Source organism: Bos grunniens, chromosome 6 (genome assembly GCF_055505025.1).
Source record: "Bos grunniens cultivar Pamir isolate PY7600 chromosome 6, Bosgru_T2T1.0, whole genome shotgun sequence".
Lineage (NCBI taxonomy): Eukaryota > Metazoa > Chordata > Mammalia > Artiodactyla > Bovidae > Bos > Bos grunniens.
Genome location: NC_141170.1, coordinates 682192 through 705325, shown reverse-complemented (window position 1 = coordinate 705325; position 23134 = coordinate 682192). Strand labels below are relative to the sequence as shown.

Sequence of the window (23134 nt, the reverse complement as noted above, 5' to 3'; positions counted from 1 at the left end):
CCCTGCACCTCGGGCCTGGACCAGGGGAGCCAGCCTCACACCGCACTCCTCACACGGGGCTCGGGGTGCCCAAACATCTGTCCCTCTGGCCCCGGAGCCTCGGGCCTTTCCTTGGGGTGGACCTAGCCTGCACGCCAGTGGAGAGGACTCAGGGCGCCAGGTCCCCACCCCAGGACAAACGTGGTAGGCACCCGCCCTGGGGTGGCCTGGGCGTCACCTGGGGCTCGGGGGCGAGGCTGGGGGCCCGTGGGGCCGGGGCCACTGCTGCTGGGCGGCCGCAGAGGTGGGGTCGAAGGCCTCCATGTCACTCCCAGGCCTCTTCCTCGCCTGCGAGCCTGGGGCGGCCAGACCTTCCTCCAGCCCTGGAACACAAAGATGTCTGCTCTCCGTCGCCACTCGGTGATCCTGCACAGAGCCCTGGAGGGCGCCCCACCCCGGTGACGGCACAGCCCGTGAGCGCACCTGCCTGGCCGGCCCAGGCCCATGGCTGGCTACTCACTGCCAAGGCCGCCGGACACCGACCTCTGCGGGCCAGGTGCTCACGCCGAGTGCCCATGGCAGCGGGGGCCATGTCTCTGACACCCCTGGACCCCATTCACCAGACCCCCCTGCCAGCCGGTGCCTGGGCTCTCCCTGACCCCTGCCAGCCCTGCCCAGCTGCGCACGGGGCCAGCGTCCCAGGAGGCAGGGGGCGGAGCCATCAGGACCCAGAGGCACTCCACCCCGGGGGCCCTGCCCCCTCTCTTGAGCTTTCCTCCACACGGCAGGAAAGACAGTGAACAAAGCACCCAGGAGATGAGAACTGAAGAGATGCTGGAGACGCAGCAGAAGATGAAGAGGAGATCCGAGCAGCCTGGGGAGGACGGCCCCCGGCAGGGATGTGGGACGGGAGGCGGCCACACACACGTGTGGGCAGCTCTCAGCGCACGGAGGCATGACGTGTGTCCACATCCTCGTCACCTGACCCCAGGAGAGGAAATAACTGGAATGGGGAAAAGAGAATCCAGGCTTCCTGGAATCAGAGAAAGACCAAGGGGTTTCCTGAGGGCAAGAAGGAGACAGAGAAAGAACAGGCAAGTCACTCAGAAGAGCGGTTAGAAACATCAGAGGGGAAGAAAAAGGTCTAAACAGCTTTCCTCCCGAAGCTGTGACCACCCACGGGCACCACAAGCAGCTGAGTATGAGGTCTGAGGGGTGGTGTTCAAACTCAGACTTTCTCACCCAGCTCCACCAAGTGTCAAGTTCACGGCTTCTACAGCAGATACCATGGGCCTCCCATCCGAGAAATCCTTCCCAGGACACAGAAAACTGACAGGCCGGCCAAGTGGGCAGCTCCAGGGGCCACAGGGCCGCCGGAAGAGCAGAGCCACGAGGACACCGACACGCCCTGTGCCCGGCCTCCAGACGGCACCTCCAACCTTCCATCTATGTGCAGGGACTCACTCAGACAAGCGAGAGAGAAAATAGGAAGCGATGCAGCCTGGTGTCTGCACGCGGCCTCCCAGTGCACACAGAGCCTGGTGTCTGCACGCGGCCTCCATGCACACAGAGCCTGGTGTCTGCACACAGCCTCACACGCACCCATGAGCTGTCTGGTGCTTTTGCAGAAGCCTCATGATGCCACAAATCTGAAAATGTTTTCTCCAAGTCCCTCACGAGACTCGCCTGCCCTCCCTGCTCCAGACGCCCTCCAAGCTCGCACACAGACTGAGAGTGTGGGGTTCACCCCTGCTTCTTGAGTGCCCGTGGCTGAGAGTGGAGGACCGGGGCAGAGCCACTCATCAGCACGACAGGTCTGTGTGGGTCACCTGCGGCCCCCAGCTCTGAGCACACGCGGAAGGCAGGAGGGGACCAGGCTCTGTCACCAGCACACCCCAGGTGCAGGGACGAGGCCTTCCGGGCGCCCCACCCAGGACCTCGGCAACGCCGCACTCCCAGCCGGTGCAGACGCACGGCCACGCGCACGTGTGGGGAGGCGGGCCGGTAAGTGGCCGCAGTGGCGCTTACGAAGACGGATACAATCGCTGCCCAACGATCGATGTGAGAGTTCCTAAGAGTTACAAGAATGAAATATACTTTTCATTGATTTGTTGTTTTAAACCATTAAAAAGACGAGTAAGCGTGGTGAAGCAGGGTAAACAGTCAGGGCGCTGAAGACACTACCATCCTCACACCGCGGTAGGAAATCAATCTCCACGACGCACTTTCAAGTAAAAATCCAAAAAGCAGGTGAGTCCATGGCACTGGGAACGGCGCTGTTGGGGAGAACACCAACGGGGAGCCCAGCAGCCGCGGGCCCCACCTGGCGACCAGGGCGCCAGACCCAGGCCCGGACCTCGGCTCAAGTTCACTCCCGCGACGGCTCTTAAGAAAAACCACAAAAAACGCCTAAATCCCCTTTTTGTTTAAAGTGACCAAGCAGCACCTATTTGCGCGGTGGCAGGCTGGGCGGCGGGATCGATGGCAGGAAGTGGGAGGCGGGGGCGAGCGCGGGGCTGGGCTCAAGCCTGACACTATTGATCGTACCTAGTTCAGCTGGCCTCGTAATTAAAATGTAAATTTGAGAAAGAGATTACGTCCTGACAGAAATGGTAGGATTAAGGAGAAGATAAAAGCCCCTCAGTGAAAATTCAGAGAAAGAAATGAGAAAGAAACAGGCGCCAGCTCCCCAGCTGCGGGTTTGGACGAATCTACTGCAGAGTCATCGCCTTTAATTGAAAACCAGTGACGACGATCAGCTGGCATTATGAACTGGCGCCCAGCACTTCCTGCACTGCCCTGCAGCGCCAGGGTCCACGGTGCAGACCCGGCCCCGGACCCCTTGAGGAGCAAGGGGTCTCCCACCACCGCTGTCAGAGGCCCGTCCTGGGGCACAGCGGCCCCTCCTGCAGGGGGGGGCCTGCCTCCTCCCAGGCGCCCGGCCCACGAACCCCCAGGGAGCAGCTCGCCTACACTCTGCGCATGTGGCCATCGTGAGGACAAGCGGGGGCCGGCAGCACCCGGGGGGGGGTCACCTACGCTGGTGCCTGCAGACCGAGCACCCCCTCGAGGGAGGTGGCCGGGGCAGACCGAGGAGACAGGCCAGGCCCCTCAGGGCTCCAGCACCCACCCCTGCTGCCTCATGGGCGCGGGATGAGGCCTGGGGGTGGCGGACCCAGACCAGGCACCTGGAGGGGCACGGCAGAAGGCCAGGCCCCAGGAGCAGCCCAAGGTTCAGAGGAGACCTGCGCTGGGACGGTGTGGCCAGTGAGGTCAGCGTGACGGTGAGGCGGGGGCTAGAGGGCTGGGGTGGGCAGCGGCTGCACCCTTGGGTGCCCAGGAAGGGCCTCAAGGCAGCAGACAGGGGGCCTCGAACAGCGGGTGGGGGACACCCTGGTCACATCCACACTCCAACTGCCTGAGCACCTAACTCCTGAACAAACTCACTCTCACCTCACACACCAACTCAGACCTCAAGGTGACAACTCACTCACTCTCCACACAAGCCACATGTGGCAGGCTGCGCTCGCCCCTCTGGACACAAGGCGCCCCTGCGCACACGCGGCTCCTGGAGGCTTCTGGAAGAGAAACCCCCAGCAAAGGCAGGGGGCTGCAGCGCCTTCCCGAGGGGCCCTGGGGCTCCTGGACAGAGGCTGAGCCATGACCCCACCAACAGGACCAGGACTCAGGGAGGCCCACGCCAGCAGGCGCCTGGCCACATGAGGAGAATCACAATTTTCAATGAAAGTGGCTCCACAGGGGCAACCGGTGGGATGGCAGAGACCCCAGGACCAAGTGGCATGGACTGGGCACCCCTGAGGCGGGCCCCCCGCTCTGCGGGCCCAGGCTGGACCCAGGCCCGCCCTCAGGGGCCGTGTCCTGAGGGCCCCCTCCCGGGCCCATGCCGCTGCTCACCGCACTCAGGCCGCAGGTGCTCGGGGACACAGGCCTCGTAGCCCTCCTTCTCCGGGACCTCCACAAAGTCGTCCTCGTCTTCATCCTCGTCCCTGGGGGCTGCCGTCTGGGGAAATACCCCAAGCTGTGAGTGACAGCCACAGGCAGAGCCCTGGCCCCGCCTCCGGGTTGGGGCTCAGCGCTGACCACGTGGCCACATACACGGTCGCCCCGTTCCCTAAACTGCAGCGGCCCACATGCGCCTCCGCCAGCTGGCCTGCTGAGGCCCACGGACGGGCACGCTGCAGCCCAGGGAGCCCCACGGGCCCGCGGTCCTGGCCCTCCACCCAGCTCCAGCCAGACCAGAAGCATCGCCCCCGGGCTCCAGACACTGCGGCTGTGATCATGGCACTTCCAGAACGTGTCGTCCTCGAGAGCGGCTTGTTAAAAGGCCACTGAAGAGAAAGCCTCCCCTGGACGGGGCAGCCCTCCCTACTGTTCTCTGAGCCTGGATCCCCCAAGCCCCCCCACCCCGAGTCCAGGGCCCCGACATCCACTCCCCGCCAGCCCCCTCCCTGGTGGCACCCAGCTGGGCTGGAGCGGCAGGGACCCTGAGCGTGGGGGGCTCACTGCAGGGGGCGGGGATCCTCCGGAAAACAGCTTGGAGGCGGCCTCGCACTCCCCCCACGCAACCTGAACCAGGGCTCAGCAGCCTACACGTCTCAAGGAGAGAGCCCCACCCCTCACATTCTCAACCCTTGCAGCCCCACGACAGGGCACGGGGCCCGTCCTTCCCAAGAGGGTCACCGTACTTATGTACCTGGGAGCTGGCTCACACGGCCAGCGCCGCCAGGAAACACCCAGAGTCTGAGGGGCCACAGCCCCAGGCCCAACTGCGGGAAACGTTCAGAGAGGAGATCGTGGCCGGGCTGATGCCCACTGGACTCTCACCCTCCCCTCCAGGGTCCATCCCAACAGCCAGGCCCTAGGGCACACGGCTGACTGGGGCAGACAGACGAGGGCCGGCCCGCCGACCCCAGGGCAGGCGGCTGGCCAGGCCACAGGCGCCCAGGACCCAAAGGCTGAGGAGCGGCTGGGAGGCCTAATCAGATGCAAATGCTCTCAGCTTGGGCGCGAGCCGCGACGCGCGTCTGGGAGGCACGGAGACATTAATCATTGGAAACTGTAATTTTTGTTATCAGTCTAACACTGATCAAAAGGGAAGCCTGTCTCCACCGCTGACCTGTGAAACGTCCCAATTATACTCTTTGGAAATGACAGGGGCACTTAACTCCAGAGCCGAGCAAATGACGACGATCAATCACGTTTGAATAACAATGAGCCGCGGACCTGAAAATTATTTTTGTATAGAATCTACCCAGGAATTTATGAAAGGTGGAGAGCAGCCCAAGGTTTTCGGGCATTACGGTCCCGGCTAGTGCCGTGCGTATCAAACACTAAACAGAATTTATGTGTTTTAATTTTCCAAAAGGTAGATGTGGACTGGGTGCTACAATGCATAACACACCGTGCCAGACTTTAAATATGGAGCTCATTTTCATAAAATATTATGCTTATTGCTCACACCCTTGAATTTCACCTGGGACTTTTATTAAATTTTCATTTCCTAAAAAACATTTGGCTGCTTAGCTATTAGGAAATATACTCTCTCTCCCCCCCAGGTAAAACTGTTTGTCTCTGTGACTAAGCCCGGGAGCCCTGGCTCCCGGGCTTAGACGCACGCTGACAAGGCCCGCAGGCCTCCAGGGCAGCCTCCTCAGGCCCCAGACCCTGGCGCACAGCTCTGCAGGGCAGTGCCAGCATCCTCCCGCAAGAACTGCTGCGGCCGTCACTGCCACCCGCACGTCCCAAACCCCTCGGAGGCCGGGGTGAGCCTCAAACCAGGCCCCTGGGGAAGCAGGGGCTCCACTCGCAAGAAAGGTCTAGTTCTCTGGGCTGCGTGGGGCTCTGAGGTGCTGACTACCCTGAGGCCCTCCCACATCCAGCCCCGGGGGCAGCCCATCCCCGGAGACCAGCAGAAGGAAACCCCCCACCACCCAAGCCAGGCAGTCCTCTCCCAGCCTTGGAGGAGCACTTGGCTGGGGACACCCAGGCCCACGGAGAGTGTCCACCTGCACTTGAGGGGCCGGCCCAGGGCTCCCAGGCGCCACAGTGGCAACCTGCTTTCGAGGTTAAAGGTCACAGATCAGGTCAGAAGCTACACTGGGCATGGGTGGGAGGCAGCTGGGGGCACAGCAGGGGCACAGGGACCCCTCAGAGTCCTGGGGGACATCATGGCCTGCGGGCATCAGGTGGGCAGGCGGCCTGCACAGCAGGGTCAGACTCGCTGACGGTCCTCAAGAGCAGTTTGCTGGTAGTCAAGCTTCCCCGTTGTGAAGAGAGACCACCAGACGCGCTCGAGAAAGCAGCCCGCACTCGCCCAGGGGCCCAGAGGTGCACCCCCCCTGCCAGGTCCACTCCCGGGCCTGCCTGGCCCTGCGGCTGACGCCCAGGCCCCGGGACAGAGCCCGCAGGGCCCCAGGGAGGCAGAGGGCGCCCCGGGCCTCCCTCTCCTTCCACACAAGTCGATTCTCACCCAGTTAAAAGGATGTAGAAAAATGAGGCTCTGAGATCATAATTAAACAAGCAATAAACGTGCTGAAATATACAACGTAATCCGATTACGGAAGTGGGGTAGCGGGTTGCTAATTACTCGAGAAGGATGGGAAGGGCCACCTCCCAGACCTGCCTGCCCAAGGCCTGCCGCGACAGAGCCGGGCCATTAAACACATTCTGTGCGATCTAATTAACTCGGGGCCCCACTGCCATTACTTTTCACCCAAGAAATCACTTTTGTTCAGTTTTATGTGTGTATGTTTCCCTTTTAAAAAAAAAAATGATGTAAGGCCCCGTCAGACAAGTGAGCGCCAAGCTGCATCTGTCTCCTCAGCTTGATGGCAACGCACTTAAAACCCCATTCTATCTTATAAACCAAAAATTAACCGTGCTCAGCTGTGAGGGTCGTCATCACAGCTGCTATTTATATGCTAATGCCCTCCCTGGACCGCGTGCAAATTGCCCAGCCAGGCCAATATCTCACGTGCATCTCTGCTGCCTGGACGCACCTCGGCAGGCGTGGGCCTGCTGCGGGCGGGTGGGGACCATCTCAGGCCTCGAGTGGGCGCAGGGCGCTGCCACCTCCCTGCACGGAGGGGCCCGGAGCCGCCAGCCCCTCTCTCACTGGCTCCCGCCGCTCCAGCACTGAGGCCAGCCGGCCGGGGTGTGCGAGGCCGCCACTGCCCCGTCAGGCCCACCAACCATTTCCAGGCGGAGGAAACGGGTTCCTGAGTCTGTCCTGCGTCCAGACAGGCAGCCCCTCCTCCAGGGACCCCGCCTGGGGCCTGATGCAGGCTGGCTGGCCTCGCCTAGCCTGGCCTCTGGGCGATAACGCTTTCTCACCATGCACCCCGGCCTTAACAGAAGATCCATGCAACTCTCCCAGACTCAGCCTTCCCATCTGTAAAACAGGGTTAAGGATGGAATCGACCTCACAGGGCTGACTCTGGAATTAAGACCACCCGTGAAAGTATTCGGGAGAGAGCAGCCACCCTGGAGGGTGCTGGGGAGCTGGGCTGTAGGGCAGGGAGGGCCCAGGGCCTGTGGGGGCGGGGAGCTGCCCCCACAGCAGCCAACGTGCTCCCAGTCCTCACAAGAGCACAGGCAGCCCCTGCCCCAGCTGCTGCCCCGCAGAGCGGCCTTTAGCGCATGAGTGATGGAGGGAGCAGTCGCCAGAAAGGTTCACTGGCCCAGCCAGGCACAAGCCCCTCACGGCAGCTGATTCAGCTCCCTGCCTCCCTGGGGCCACGGCACGGTCAGCGCTTCACCCCCAGGCTCTCTGCTCAGGAAGCCGGCACGGGGCTCCTGAAGCACCGAGTGCCATCCAGCCCAGCACAGCCGCGAGAGCCCAGCACACCCGGCCACGAACAGGAGAAAAACGTCACCCAGAGTCACGCGGGATCTGCGCCCTTGCAACGAGTGGGAGCGCGCAGGGGTTAAACCCAAGGCTGCTGGCAGAGCGGCAACGGGAGAAGGGGAACATTGTGGGGGTGCTCCAGCGGCTGCGGTGAGGAGCCCGGGGCCGAGAAAACACCTGCTCTGCACTCAGCCTGCACAGACTGATGCAGAGAATCATTATTTTCTGTCTTACTGGTGGGGGGAAATTAATATTTTGTGAATCACACAATACAAAGTAAGTGGTCATCATAGCTACACAATTAAACAACAGGCAATTTAAAAGTTTCCCAAGGATTTTTATCAGCGTAACAGATGTAGCAGCCACGGATTATCAGGCCTGTCCTCCAGCAACAAGACTGGAAACTAAATCTACCAAACGACGCTCCACATCGACCTGGCTAAGACCGGTCTCTGCCTGCTTCCACACGGCGCTGGGACGGACACTCCATAGAACAAAAAACTACATAAAACCAAAGTCACACACGTTCAAGCTGGCTTAAACACTCCAAAGACAGAACGCCTACATCAAAGGAACAGAACACAGCAACACAGACTCAAGTGGGAAGCCTGACCAGAGACCCCAGCCAGGTGGCCGGGGAGACGCGCCCTACACGCGGCGCCACGCGGCGGGAGCAACAGGACCTCAGACCCGCCAGTCTCCCAAGGTGTTAAAGTCCAAGTACTGAACCGGAGGCTCCAGGCTCAGCCTGCTAGTGGAGACACCAGGCAGAGACTGAAGCTGCAGACATTTCATGAGAAAACGACTAGGCAAAGACACGGGTCTGGGCGCTCACCGCGGGCACGCAGAGCTGCGCAGACACTGCCTCGGGGCTGTTCTGGGAGGCGGGCTGCCCGAGCAGGCGCTGCCACTCAGCCACACGCCCAGTCACTCCATCCAAAGGCCCGAGGCCCAGAGAACCGTCGCGCACGTGCTCAAAGGCTTCAAGCCTCTAGGTCGGCTCTTAGAGGAGAATTCAGGGCCGCCCCGCTTCCTCCTGCTGAAGCCACCACGCGGACCCCACGCCCCCTGACCCGACTGGACCACCCCAAACACCCCTACGTCCTCAGCCTCCTCTCTGCAGAGGGCCCCCTCTGACCTGACCACGTGCCTCCCAGGCCTTGAGGCTGGCCGGCTGCGGTGAGTGACCTGCTGACGCTCAAGCTGGATCGGGCCCCAGCCGTGAAGGGGTGCACGGTGCTGACCCCCAACCCCCACAGCTCTGCTGAGGCTCAGAAACAGGGACGCACACACAGGACCCACCGCTCTCCTGTGCCCAGAAAGCACCCTCTCTCACTGTGAAACAAGCATCGAGGTCACAACTGCCAGAATTAACTGACTTCTCATTGAGGTGTGTGCTCAGCAAAGCCCTGTAGAAAGCAGGCCTTGGGAGCAGCCCATGACCAGGTCCACCCGCCCATGCGCCCGCCGCAGGAGAAGGGCGAGAGCGCCCCCTGCCGGCCCCCGAGGGTCGCGCAGCGCAGGGGGCGGGGAGCGGAGGGTGGCCTGAGCTCAGAGGCCCTCTCGAGCCGCGCCTCGGCCCACGGGCAAGGTCGAGGGTGCGCCAAGCTCAGGGCGCTGGCCGCTCTCCATTCTAAGTCCGGGGGCCTAAACCTGACCTCGTCCTCAACAAAGAACGGCACCTGCCCACCCCGGGCCCCTCGAAAAATGGGAGGGGGCAGGACCCGTCACCCCACACCCACTGTGTCTCTTCCAGGTGGCAGAGCTCGACCTAGCGCTGTCCGGCTCTCTGCTCCCCAAGCACTTAGGGAGCCCTGCTGCCTGTTTTCACACCAGTTCTGACCAGAACTTATGGGTTCTAATCACTAACGCGGTCAGCTGCGGATCCCCCCTCCACACACACCCCCCCCCACACCCCCACCCCCCTCCAGCTTATGGGTTCTAATCACTAACGTGGTCAGCTGTGGATCCTCTCCCCCAACACACACACACACACCCTCCAGCTGCGGATCTCCCCCCCCCCCACACACACACCCTCACACCCTCACACCCACACACACCCTCCAGCTTATGGGTTCTAATCACTAACGCGGTCAACTGCAAATCCCCCCCAACACACACACACACACACACACACACCCCCCTCCAGCTTATGGGTTCTAATCACTAACGCGGTCAGCTGCGGATCCTCCCCAACACACACACACACACACACACACACACACACACACACACCCCCTCCAGCTTATGGGTTCTAATCACTAACGCGGTCAGCTGCGGATCCTCCCCAACACACACACACACACACACACACACACACACACACACACACACACACACACACACACACACACACACACACACACACACACACACACACACACCCCCCCTCCAGCTTATGGGTTCTAATCACTAACGCGGTCAGCTGCGGATCCTCCCCAACACACACACAAACACACACACACACACACACACACACACACACACACCCTCCAGCTTATGGGTTCTAATCACTAACGCGGTCAGCTGCGGATCCTCCCCAACACACACACACACACACACACACACACACACACACACACACCCCCTCCAGCTTATGGGTTCTAATCACTAACGCGGTCAGCTGCGGATCCTCCCCAACACACACCCCCTCCAGCTTATGGGTTCTAATCACTAACGCGGTCAGCTGCGGATCCTCCCCAACACACACACAAACACACACACACACACACACACACACACACACCCCCCCCCCCCCCCCTCCAGCTTATGGGTTCTAATCACTAACGCGGTCAGCTGCGGATCCTCCCCAACACACACACACACACACACACACACACACACACACACACACACCCCCCCCCCCTCCAGCTTATGGGTTCTAATCACTAACGCGGTCAACTGCAAATCCCCCCCAACACACAGACACACACACCCCACCCCACCCCCAGCTTACGGGTTCTAATCACTAACGCGGTCAGCTGCAGATCCTCTCCCTCAACATACACACACACACACACACACTCTCCAGCTGTGGGACACGAATGCACACACCCTCCAGCCGTGGACCCCCCCAACCCTGCGCACATCCCCTGCAGCTGGGTCCCCCCGCCCTGCACACACGCCCGCCAGCCACGGCTGTGCCCCTGCCCACGCACACTCCCCAGGTGCCCCACCCCTTCCCCTAGAACATCCTTGGAGGACCCAGGTTCCTCTCTCTGTCAGTACCTTCCTAACCTGAAACTCCAGGCCCTGGCAGGCCACCAAGCCTGTAGGATGGGCCCCTTGGGCACTGCGGGAGCCGCCTCCCCTGCTCCCCCCCTGGGCCCCTCACTAGAGCCCCAGCTCTCCATCCAGGGCCCCTGTCCGCCTCCACAGCCTCCTGCCCAAACCCTGGCCCAGCCCAGCCGCCTGTGGGCAGGGCCTGGCCACGGTCTCTGGTGCTCAGATGAGTCCGCTCCTGGCAAGGAGACACCAGGACCCGCGGGGCTGAGCTCGGACTGGGGGATGTGCCCTGGCTACCCTCACAGCCAGCTAGGGGCACTCACCTCCCCACTGCGGCCCTCCTCTGGCACGATGTCCAGCTCCCGGGACCTCTTCAAGGCGGCTTCCAGCTCAGCCTTCAGGTGGATGGCGCCCTCCAAGTGCCCACCATATGTCCCCGCACGGGTGAACAGCTGCAAGAACAGGGCAGCACCTCCTAGGCCGGGCACTCGCTCTCCCCCAGGGCCAGCCCTGCACCCTCTGTCGGCACACGCAGCCCATCTGGACCCAGGGCCTGTCCTGACCAAGGAGCACGCCCAGGCCAGGGGTCTGCCCTGACCCAGGAGCCCACTGGGACCCAGGAGCCCGCCGGGACCCAGGAGCCCGCTCTGATCCAGGAGCACGCCCAGCCCCAGAAGAACACCCAGACCCAAGAGCCCACCCAGACCCAGGGGCCCGCCCTGACCCTGGGGCCCACCATGACCCAGGAGCCCGCCCAGGCCCGCCCTGACCCTGGGGCTCACCCTGACCCTGGGGCCCGCCCTGACTCAGGGCCATACCTGGACCCAGGAGCACGCAGCTGGCAGGAGCTTGTTCTGGATAAGCCTGAGTGCATCCCGGGCGGCACGGATGACGGCCGAGTTGTCCTCATTCTCACGCACCCTCAAGCTGTCTGCGGCAAATGCACAGTCAGCTTAGGGACCACCACCCAGGCAGGTCACTGGGTGTCCCAGACTGGACCACCCACCAACCACTCATCATCTGGCACCCAAATCTGCCTGCCCAGGAGACTGTCTCGTGGCTTTTGCCATAGTGGATTTAGCCTAATCCCAACGCCCCTCTCCAGGCCATGAAGTCAGGGGACCCCTCCCACGCCCACACTGCCCTCAGGATGGAGGCCCCACCCGCCCCTCAGCCCAGGGTCCTCCCTGTGAGCTCTGCCACCCCAGCAAGCCTCAGCTGGTACCCCCTCCAGCGTGACCCGTGTCCAGGCCTTGGCACTCCCTTGCAGGGTGGGAGGTCTCGCTGTGGCTGCAGAGGGTGGGTGACCTCCAGCCTCACCCCACCTCTGAGGGGCCTGGGCCACGTGGGGTGGGACGGTCAGTGCCCCTCACCCACGGGGGCCGGGAGGCAGGAGCCCCATGGTGCCAGTGTGGTCACGGCCCACGTTGTCACAAATGCGGCCAAAAAACTGTTCCTTTTGATTCCTCCTCCCAGCGGCCTCTGGCCCACAGAGCGCCCTGCACGTCAGAGGGCCGGCGCCCTGCGCCCCACACGCCAGAGTGCCTTCCCGTGCTCACCTCACAGCCCAGAGGCCCGAGCAGCGGAAGTGTCCCGGGGCCTGTGGCCGACGTGGCCTGGCGTGGGGGCAGCCCTACCTGAGGACAGCTCCACGTCCAGCGTGTACTGCCGGGAGCCAAGCCCGTGGCGCCGCACGAACCCGTCTGGGTCGCTGTCCTCGTCCTCCGAGGGCGGCCCTCCCGCGTCCACGGCTCCCGGGCGGTGTGCGCAGGCGGCCAGGCTTTTGCTGCAGCAGGGCTGCTCCTCGTCCCTGTCGCCCTTCTCGGGCACGGGGCACCAGGCGGCCCCGGGGGCCAGGTCGAGGTCGAAGGGCAGCAGCAGTCGGAAGCAACTCTCCAGCTCCGTGAGGCAGCCCCGGATCTCCGTGGACATCTCTGTGAGGACAGACTTGGCTCGCTGGGCCCCCGTGGGAGTGGTGTCCAGGAGAGGACACAGGACACCGCGCCCCCTCCTCCACAGGCAGGCGGGCGCTCTGCTCCGGACACTACGCTGGGACGTTCTGGGCGACACCCTCAACCGTGCCCAGTGAGAGCTTCCCTGGACGGCACTCCTGCCGCTCCCTGCTGAGCTCAGCTCCGCCCCAGCAGCCCATTCTGGCCGTGGCTGCCCGCGGGATCTCCCAGCCCTGTGGCCTTCCTGAGGCCAGGCTTCTGGAAGGGCCTTCGACCAGCCGCCCTTCAAGCTGCTCCCACTCTGGGTGCCCCCCACAGGGAGGGCTGGCACAGGCATCTGGGGAGCAGACTGGCAAGACTGCCGTTGGTGGATGTTGGGGTCAGATGGACGGTGACGCTCAGGCCACCGTGGGACGTGTGTTTGCCATGTGGCCGCCGGGGCCGCAGGAGAGGGTGGGTGGCTTGCAGGGGGCCTCTGCTGCTTTCAACTTGAACCAGCTCTGTCCACCTTGTCTACCCACCTGCCCCAAAACCCCCAGCAAGCCTCAGCCAGCACCTCCTCCAGCGCTACCCCTAGGCCCACGGCCCGGGCAGCTCTTTGCAGGGTGCCAGGTCCCTGGGGATCTAGGTCTTCCTGTGGCTACAGGGCTGGATGACCCAGCCTCCTCCTCACCCCCCGCCCCCACCAAACTCCCAGAGCAGGCCCTGCAACGGGGGTGCACTGCTGGGCAGGACCTGAGCTCTGCCTGGGAAGGAGCAGCAGGCTGGGTGGGGGGTGGTATCCCCATTCCCCACAGCTCACCTTCCATCTCCCTCGCTGCCCACTCGGACCTTTCCTTGTAGATTCTGTCCAAGCGCTTCTGTCTCTCTTCTGCTCGCTTTCTTTCTGCCAGAGTGCGAGCGTCCACGTCTTGGAAGTCTACCTGAGAAGTTTAGGTAAAGGTCAGGCCCAGCTACGAAGAATCCAACGAAAACCTGAGCTGCAACTAGGCCTAACAGCAGACGCAGCAGCACAGCTATGCTCAGGAGCCTAACGGCAGACATGCAGCACAGCTGTGCTCAGGAGCTACAGGCCAAAGCACCGTGGCTTCAGGTTCATGCGTGCTGCTTTAACACACGAGACAGCACACTCAACGGTAACACTAAACCCCCAGGTGAACACAGCCATTGGCGTCTCCTAGTAAAGTCAGGTAAAAAGACTTCTAGTCACACACGTACTCCAGTGGCAAGGGAGGCTGCTGGGCAGACCCAGGGGCCTGAGAACAACGCTCGAGGGGACCCCAGGGGGCAGTGGGAAGGGCAGCAGCCACAGGCCTGGAGTGGGGGTGGGGGGGAGTACCGGTCCTAGCAGGTGTCGCCCACCCAGACTGGCTGGGCCCAGGCGCAGAGCCCGGCAGAGAAAAGGGCAGTGTTGAGCAAGTGACTCTCACGCTCCTTTTCATCTTGTGGAAACCAGGGCTAAAAGCTCAGCCCCACCTACACGCGGGGATGAGCTGAGGCTCTTCCCTCACAGCTGCTCCTCCAGCTCCAAACCACCCCCTGCCCAGACTGCACGGGCAGGCAGTGCAGTGCAGGGCCTGCCCACCTGTTTGCTGTGCTTTAGGAAGTGGAAGCCAAGGGCCAGCTTCTTATAGGCTGCGCCGTACTTCTCATTCCAACCACGGATGGCCTGGGTGGCCGCCTGCCTCAGCCTCTGTGCCACCTCCCTGGGGGGCGGCAGGGGCCGCTCGTGGTCGGTGCCCAGCGTGAGCTCCAGGAACTCCTGGAAGTTGGAAACAACCAGCGTCCTGAACTGGTGAGACCTGGCGAAGAGCTGGTCCAGGATCTGGAAGGCGGACAGGCGGATCTCTGCATGCTCCTGGCTCAGCTGTGCCATCAGCAGGTGGTAGGCGTGGCCAAGCTGCTCTTCTGAAGACCTGGAGACACAGCCGCAGTGGCAGGGACGCAGGCATTTCCAGAGCCATTTGCCCTTCCCCCAGGGCAGACAAGCACTGCCCTTGTGCCAAACCTGGCCCCTGCCTGTTGCTGGATAGCCCACAGGGAGAGGTTTTAACTACTTTCATGAAGACAAACACAAAAACAACATTTCCTGAGACGAGAAAACGCTGTGAAGGTCAGTGTCAGTGCGCACGATTTCACTGGGACCCAGCCAGGCGCTTTCACTCATTCGGCCGGCTGACCGCCCATCCACAGCTGAGTGCCTGGGAGCCTGAAGGACTCTTGGCCCGCCCAGCTAGCAGCAGTGCAAAGACCCCACCCCAAGGGGAGACCACCCCCCAGCCCCCCGGAAAGCTCTGTGGCCTTCTGGGAGCTACCCCAGGAGGCATGCAGACCGCAACCCCTCTTTTGTTCCTCTTCCCAGCTATCCTCACCCTCCCCACCCCGCATGCCCTGCTCTTTGGGGGTTTTCAGGGAATGCAACAAAACCTGACCTGAGGCACCGTTTTTAACCAAAACGTAAATTCTTATCACTTAAACGATCACCTAAGTTCCGTTCTGTAAACCATGTGACAAGGATAACCAACAAATTTCCTTGCTTCTGTGGCTAGCACCTGAGAGGCTCTTGGACAAGAGTGATGTCCACAGACAGACAGGACCCACCCCCAACAGAAGAGTGCACCTGTGTGACCTCTAACCTTCCTCCCACACATGTTCCAACACTAAGTAACCCTTAAGTCACGCACGTGCGCTCAAGGACAGGCACCCACACAGAGAGCTGAAGAGACCTGTTCTTCCTAAGGCTGCACACCCCTGCCTGGAACTGCTGCCCCAGAACAGGGCCAAGCACTCCCGGGGAGATGTCCTGAGGGGGCTCCTCTGCTGGTTCTTCCCCAGCAGAGAAGCTGACCGCAGGGTAGCCCCACATTTTCCTAGGGTTGGCACAGACTTGCTGAGACATTGAACCTTAAGACATACTTGCAAATTTTCTTCAGTTGCTTCATTTTCTCGGGGTTCAATTGGGGCTCTCCTGAAGTTGTGAGCTCTTCGACCAACTCTGAAAGCTTCTGATCCATATCTAGAAACAGGAAACGCAGAGACGCTGAACGACCACCTAGCATCTCACAGCTCTGGGTTTTATCAGACGTCGCTGCGTTCCACTGTGTCAGGCACAGAGTGTTGGCACAACGCTGACGAGTCCTTGCGACCTGGCCTCTGTGACATGACCCCCGATGCCGAAACTTAACAAGTCAAGGTGAGATTCCGGGCCGGTTCAACAAGACATTTTTGATGGTAATTAGGAAAAGGGCAACAACAGGTGCTCTGGAGGTCTACAATCTGAGCCCACCAGCGAGAGCCACGGAGCACGCAGTCACGCTCGGCGGGAAGGCAAGGACCAGAACGGCCTGAATTACACTCAAGCTAGCTTTCCCGCAGGACGGCAGGCGCACCTCTCCCCTCGCCAGCTCGACCATCCCTCCGAAAGCCACAGGGTGGCCTCTAGACCCGCAGGGCGAATTGCTGCAACTCGACCTGCTCGCGGGCAGCCGCCAGAAGCGGGTATGGAGGAGGCCGGGGCGCCGCGCCGCACGGGGAGGGCCGGAGTTGGGGGAAGCGAGGACGCCCGGCGGTCCGCCGTGTCTCCCACCAACAGTAACGTCCGCCGTCGCTGATGCTCGGCCGCCGGGGCGCGGCCGCCCCGACCTCCGGGACAGAGCCCCAGCTCCCCGCCGCCCTCGGGCCAGTCACGGCCGACGAGTCCCAGTCCTAAAGCCCGGGGCGCGGCTGGACCGAAGAGAGCGGCGTCCAGGGAAGGGCGCGGCGGGGGCATCACGGGGCGGGGGACGAAGGAGGCGCCCCCGAGAGAAGGCTCCCAGCCCCACCTACCGCGCTCCCTGCCGCTCGCCTCAGCCCACCCTTCCGGCGAAGGGCCCGCCCTCCGTCACGTGCCCCACATCGCAACAGTCATTGGCCCGCCCTAGCCCGTGCGGCGCGGGGGCGAAGGTCGGAGCAGCCAAAGCCCCGTCTGACCCGCTTGGCCGCCGCTCTCTGGTTAGCCCGCCCCTTCCGGCTCAGCCCCCGCCCTCTCCTGTCACGTGACGCCCAAGCGCGGCGAGCAGTGGCCCGCCTGGACCCCGAGGCGTGGACGCGGGGTCAGGGCGAGACCTGCGCGGTGACGCAGACGCGCTCCCGGCCGAAGGCGGGGGGAGGGGGTGGGGGAGTCTGACGGCGAGCGAGAAAAAAGGAGGCGGGCGGGCGCGGCAAGGCCTTATAGGGGCCGCGTGAGCGTGGGCTCTGCCGGCCCGACTAGCGGTGCGCGCTCGGCTTTTCGGCGTCAGCGCCGGAAGCGTGGCGGCTCCCCGGCTCCGGGCCGCCCGGTGGGTGCTGCCCAGAGGGCTCCCCGGGCCGGGGCTTGGGCGGACGCCCCAGCCGTCCCCGAGGGGTGGTGCCCCCGCTGGCAGCGCCCTCCCCGGTCCGTGGGCAGCGCGGGGAGCCCGGCCCGGGGGACCCTTCCCGGAAGACCCGCCCTGGCTCGTCTGCCAGCCGCTCGCTGGCCGCACGTCCCAGGGGCGGGACCGGCGCGGGGCTGGGCGTTGGTCCTCCCGAGGCAGCGGCAGGGACGCCCCCAGGCCTGGCGGCCCTGGCGTGCTCGGACGCCCGCCGTAGCCGGGCCCTCGGGAGGCTCCCCGGGCCCACGGCGCCCGCACGGACCGGCGAGCGGCAGCTGTCCGGCACACCGCGCCTCCGCGGGCGGCGGTGCCCGACGCGCCGGGCTCCCGTCTCGGGACGGAGAACAGGACGCCGATTGGACCGTGTGGTACCGCTGACACAGAACGCCCAGAAGAGGGGGACCCCGAGCGGAGGGAGGGGCGGGGGACCCGGGATCGGGGGTGGTGGTTGCCCAGCCTCGTCTGTGTTGAAATGTTGAGTTGTATCTTTGGAAAGGGTGGCTCTTGTGGTATGTGAATTACACCTTAATAAATAGCTATTAAGAAAGGGTGGCGGGAAGGAACGAAAAAGGAGACAAAACAAATTAAAAAGCGAAAGAAGAAATGACCGCCGGCCTCCCCGCGCAGGCCCCCGCCTCTGGTCTCCCTTCTGTGGCTACAGAGTGTTTCCCGTGCGAAGGGGACCCCCTCTATCCAGCTCCCCTTCCCGGACTCCCCTCCACGGCTCTCGCCACCCAGCTCCTGGAGACCTGTCTCTGCCCCACCACCCACTCGTCTCAGCTGATGGAGGGTCCTCTGTCCTTCCACGCTCTCGGGCCAATGACCTAGGAGGACCCCTCGACCCCTCTTCCTTCCCCCAGCCCAGATGTCCGGACAGCCCCACCTTCAGAGGGGATTCAGAATCTGCGCACTTGGTCACCCTACGGCCACCACCAGCTCCCTGCCACATACCCTCAGCCGGTCACCGCAGTCACCCCTGCCCTCCTGCCCCCTAGAGACCATTCACCTCGCAGCAGCCAGAGGGACCCCCTAGAGGCTAAAGTCAGATCGTGTGATCCCCTCGCCCCTTCAGTGGCTCCCATCCCAAGGTGAAGCCAGAACCTTTAACAGACCACGGGGGCCTTCCGGGTCTGTGCCGCTCACCAGGCCACCTCCCTCCTGCTCTCCCTGCCCCTACAGCTGGTGGGGCTTCCGGAAGCCACCCCACGCCTGCAAGGCTGTGCATCCCACCCTGCATGTCTTCCTTCAGTCTCTCACCTCCCTTGCTGTAACAAGCCCCCACCTGCCCTTTCTTCTCGGCTGTGCTGGGTCTTGGTGCACACGTGGGTTTTTCTCTAGTTGCGGTGCACGGCTTCTCATTGTGGAGCACAGGCTCTAGGTGTGCAGGCTCAGTACTTGTGGCTCCCAGGCTCAGTAGTTGTGACACACGGGCTGTGTTGCTCTGCGGCCTGTGGAATCCTCTGGCCCAGGTATCAAACCCGTGTCTCCTGCACTGGCAGGTGGATTCTTTACTGCTGAGCCACCAGGGAAACCGCCCTGCCTGCCTGTCCCACGGCGCTTATAACCCTCACACAGGCTTGTAATCTCATCCTAAGGTTATTGGGGTTCTTCCTCTTCTGTTCTCAGGAGGTATGCTCCATGATGTCAGGCACACAGTAGGTGTCAATACTTGTTGAATGTTGAATCAACAAGAACAAGGAAGCACCTTAAAAGCAGTTGGAGAGAAAAGGGACATTACAAAGATAGGAGAGCAGCAAATTTCTTGGCCAAAACAACACAAGCTGCAAGGCAATGAAGAAAAACCCTGCAGCAGTAAAAGAAAACACACTGTCAACCTTGGATCGTACGTGCCGCGGAACGTGCCCCCAAACTAAGGAAGCTGGGATGCAGGCATTTCGGACAAAAGCTGAGGGAATTCATCACCAGCAGTTTTACGGTTTAAGAAATGTTACAGAACTTCAGAATTAAATTAGAATTTAATATTTGGAAAATTTCCACATATTTGGAAATTAGCCATCAGACATCTAAATAGTCATGGGTCACGTGAAACAATCACAAGGGAGACTAAAGTATTTTTAACTGCGTGAAGATTAAACATTAAAATGTAGGGGTGTTTATGTTAGAGATGAAAGGTTCCACAGCAGTGATCTTCCCCTTAAGAAGCTAGAAAAAGAATAATTAAATCCAAAATAGCCTTTATTTTCTTGGGCTCCAAACACACTGTGGATGGTGACCTCAGCCATGAAATTAAAAGATGCTTGCTCTTTGAGAAAGCTATGAGAAACCTAGACAGTGTTAGAAACCAGAGACGATCACTTTGCCAACAAAGGTCCCTATAGTCAAAGCTGTGGTTTTTCCAGCAGTCACGTATGGATATGAGAGTTGGACCATAAAGAAGACTGAGCACCAAAGAGTTGATGCTTTTGAACTGTGGTGTTGGAGAAGACTCTTGAGAATCCCTTGGATAGCAAGGCGATCCAACCAGTCCATCCTAAAGGAAATCAGTCCTGAATATTCACTGGAAGGACTGATGCTGAAGCTGAAACTCCAATACTTTGGCCATCTGATATGAAGAGCTGACTCATTGGAAAAGACCCTGATGCTGGGAAAGATTGAAGGCGGGAGGAGAAGGGGACGACAGAGGATGAGATGGTTGGATGGCATCACCGACTCAATGGACATGAGTTTGATCAAACTCCAAGAGATTGTGAAGGGAAGCCTTCATGCTGCAGTCCATGGGGTTGCAAAGAGTCGGACATGACTGCGCGACTGAACAACAACAAACCCAAAATAAGCAGAAGGAAGAAAACAAGAGCAGAAATCAATTGAAAATAGTCAAACAATGGGAGGCAATAATCCAAAATACGCTTTGTAATATCTATAAAATTGAAATTCTGATTGATAGAAAGCTGACTGTAGCTAAACTGATCAAGGAAAAATTGAGAAACAAATGATCGAGAAGAGGAATGGCTGCACCTCATGACAGGTCCTCCAGGCGTTACATGTAACAGCACATTACAGATGATGCGCTCAGCGAGGGCCCAAGCAGGTCAAACCCAGCAATACATAAAGAACACAACACGCCAAGTGGGGTTTATCCAGGAAGGCAAGTTTTGTTTACCCATTCAAATCAAAGAATGTAATTCTCCGTATCAACAGAATAAAGAAGAAAAATCACATGGTAATTTCCTTAGACCAAAAAAAAAAACATTTGACAAAATTCATCAATTCACGATAATAATTCTCAGGAGACTCCCTCAACCTGCTAAGGAACACCCTGGGAAATCTGCAGAAACATCAAACTTCTTAACAGTGAAAGGTGACACTCTCTGCCCAAGAGTGGAGACAAGGCCACGACACCCCCTCCTGTTTTAACCATGAGCTGGAGGCTCTGGCTGGTACAAGAAGGGAAGAAAAAGACACAAGACATGGACATCAGGAAGAAGTGAGCTCTCTATTTACAGATGATACAACCGTGTACACAGAATATGTCTTAAAATTTACCGAAAAGTAAGACTAGGGAGGGACTTCACAAGGCACAGGCTACACGGTCTATACAAAATCGCTGTCTGTTACCACACTGGAACCACTGGAAAGGGCGATTTAAAGATTGAGCGTTACAGTAGCATTAAAAATCTTGAGGTAATTAGGGTTAACAAAATATGTCCAAGGTATGTACACTAAAAACTATAAAATGTGAATGAGAAAAATCAAGTAAATCTGAGTGAGCACGTGGTGAGATGCGTATCATGGGCTGCAAGACTCAGAACTGTTGGCTTTAAGCCCCTGTTACGGACTAGATCAGGGCCCTCCCTCAAACCGTTATCTCCCTGTGACTCTGTTTGGAGGCAGTTAAGTGAGGTCACAAGGGTGCGAGGGTGGGACCCCAATGCTGTAGGACCAGTGTCCTCCTGTGTGGGCAGGGGGAGCAGGTGCTGGACAGGGGCTCACCAGGATCCAGCTGCCGGCACCTTATTCCTGGACCTGTGGCCTCTGGGATCACGGGAATATCCTCCCATCTCAAGTAGACAGAGACCGTGCTCAAGTTGATCTAGAGATTCTACGAAATTCCAGTTTAAACCCCACAGACTGGTTTTTTCCCGGTAGACCCTTATGAGCTGGTTCTAAAATGCAGTTTAGAAAACCATGACAATGAGTCAACTAAAAGGACCCACACTCCCTGGTTTCAAGGTTTCTGGGACACCAGGACACAACAACTCTACTTGCAGGCGTCTGCCCAGGAGGAATGAAGACACGTCCGGAGTTGTGGTATCAGCCATCCTGGGTACCAACTGTCCTGGGAACTGCCTGCGTGTCCGTGGCGGGCGGACAGCCACACTGGGTGTGCGTGGAGAAGCAGGGCCGCAGGGACCTGGGTGTTTCTGGGTGAGACTTGGCAGAGACCCAGAGCTCAGTCTGTGATTCGTTTTGAGTGGAGGTGAAACTCAACCTGAATCATGAAGACAGGCACGATGGCTGTGTGGGGCGAGTAGAGTCTGGGGGGCCGGGGTGCCGGCTACCTGGGGCTGCTAGCTGAGGTGTGTGAACATTCAGCAAAACTCACCCAGCTGTTGACTCAGGACCCATGTTCCCACACATGCCATTCTCACAGCTGAACAAGCCCATGGCAAGCTGGCGCTGACAGCCAACAGCACATCCAGCGTACATGGAAGGTGGGCGCCGAGCCTGACGAGGGTGTGGGGCCCACGCTGGCCAGCTGTCTAGCAAACATTAACACACAACCAGCAACCCCACATCCTCCCATAGAGCGCAAGTGCGTGCTCAGCAAAAGTCATGCCCAAGAATGCTCATGGCCGGTTTACCTGGAAGCAACCTATGTCCACTGGTGTGCAGACAGAAAGTCACCCTCATGCGCCAGTGGGCACCACGGGCAGCAAAAAGGATGAGCTGCCTTGCCTGTGGGTGAGCCACCAGGGACCTGAGAGTGGGGTTCTGTTTGCACCATGCCTGAGTGGCCTGCCTGAGTCACTCTCACCAAGAAGCAGGGTTGCCCAGGACACTGGCCTGGGAAGGCCTTGGGGGCAGCCCAGAGGGCTGGACTGGCTTGCAGGCCATGCGCACCAGACACGTGGCCAAAATCCATCTCCTCCATGTGCTCGTAAGACCTACTTCCATAGAAAGCAAAGAGCAAGAAAGCAGACAGAGATGCGGGCAAGGCCAGCAGAGACCCCCCACTGTCCCCCGCCCTGGGTATGGATGGCAGCAAGGAACCCATCACCCCACTGACAGCTCTGCCCAAGTGCCTGCAGAGCCGCAGGCCCACATGTGTGCCGGGCCTGACAGGCGGCGTGTGGACGCGGGCCCGGGGAGACCCCACTTAAATAGTGCTCTATCCTTGGCCCCAACTAAGCAGAGCAGTCACAACCTGGAGGCCACACTCTCCTTGGGACATGGACCCAGGGCATAGAGGTCAGCGTGGGCACCTGGCAAGGAAGCAGAGAGCCAGATCGAGGCTTGAGGCTAGAGTGGCCAGCACCAACAAGGAGGCCGGGTGGGCTGAGGGCCAGGGCAGTTCAGTGGTGAGTCCAGGAAGGAGGCAGCCAGGAAACGCGGCAGAGAACAGGCGTGAGGAAGTGGTCAGCAGAGGCCACGGAGCCCACCCTGATCCTCACAGGAGGTGTCTGCAGAACGATGGGGACAGAGGTGAGCGGACCAGAGCTCACCGGGGCTGGGCACTGGGGACTTGATGGACCAGGCGGCCC

General features: G+C 60.5%; 1 protein-coding gene across 6 annotated transcripts in view; it reads right to left on the bottom strand.

Annotated features, from left to right (window-relative positions):
- UVSSA (UV stimulated scaffold protein A) overlaps positions 1-17012 on the bottom strand; it is a 29694-nt gene extending 12682 nt beyond the window's left edge. Inside the window, exons 1-9 of one of the 6 annotated variants that reach the window (XM_086404465.1) lie at positions 16849-17012; positions 15940-16039; positions 14609-14939; positions 13826-13946; positions 12709-13005; positions 11890-12002; positions 11395-11523; positions 3895-4000; positions 218-362 (exon numbers count right to left, since the gene is read on the bottom strand). In XM_086404465.1, the coding sequence (XP_086260591.1) occupies positions 218-362; positions 3895-4000; positions 11395-11523; positions 11890-12002; positions 12709-13005; positions 13826-13946; positions 14609-14939; positions 15940-16037 (1340 nt within the window). In that variant the 5' untranslated portion in view covers positions 16038-16039; positions 16849-17012. The other 5 variants (XM_086404466.1, XM_086404463.1, XM_086404468.1 and 2 more) reach the window with 5 other exon arrangements.
- Between the last annotated feature and the right edge of the window lie 6122 nt (positions 17013-23134).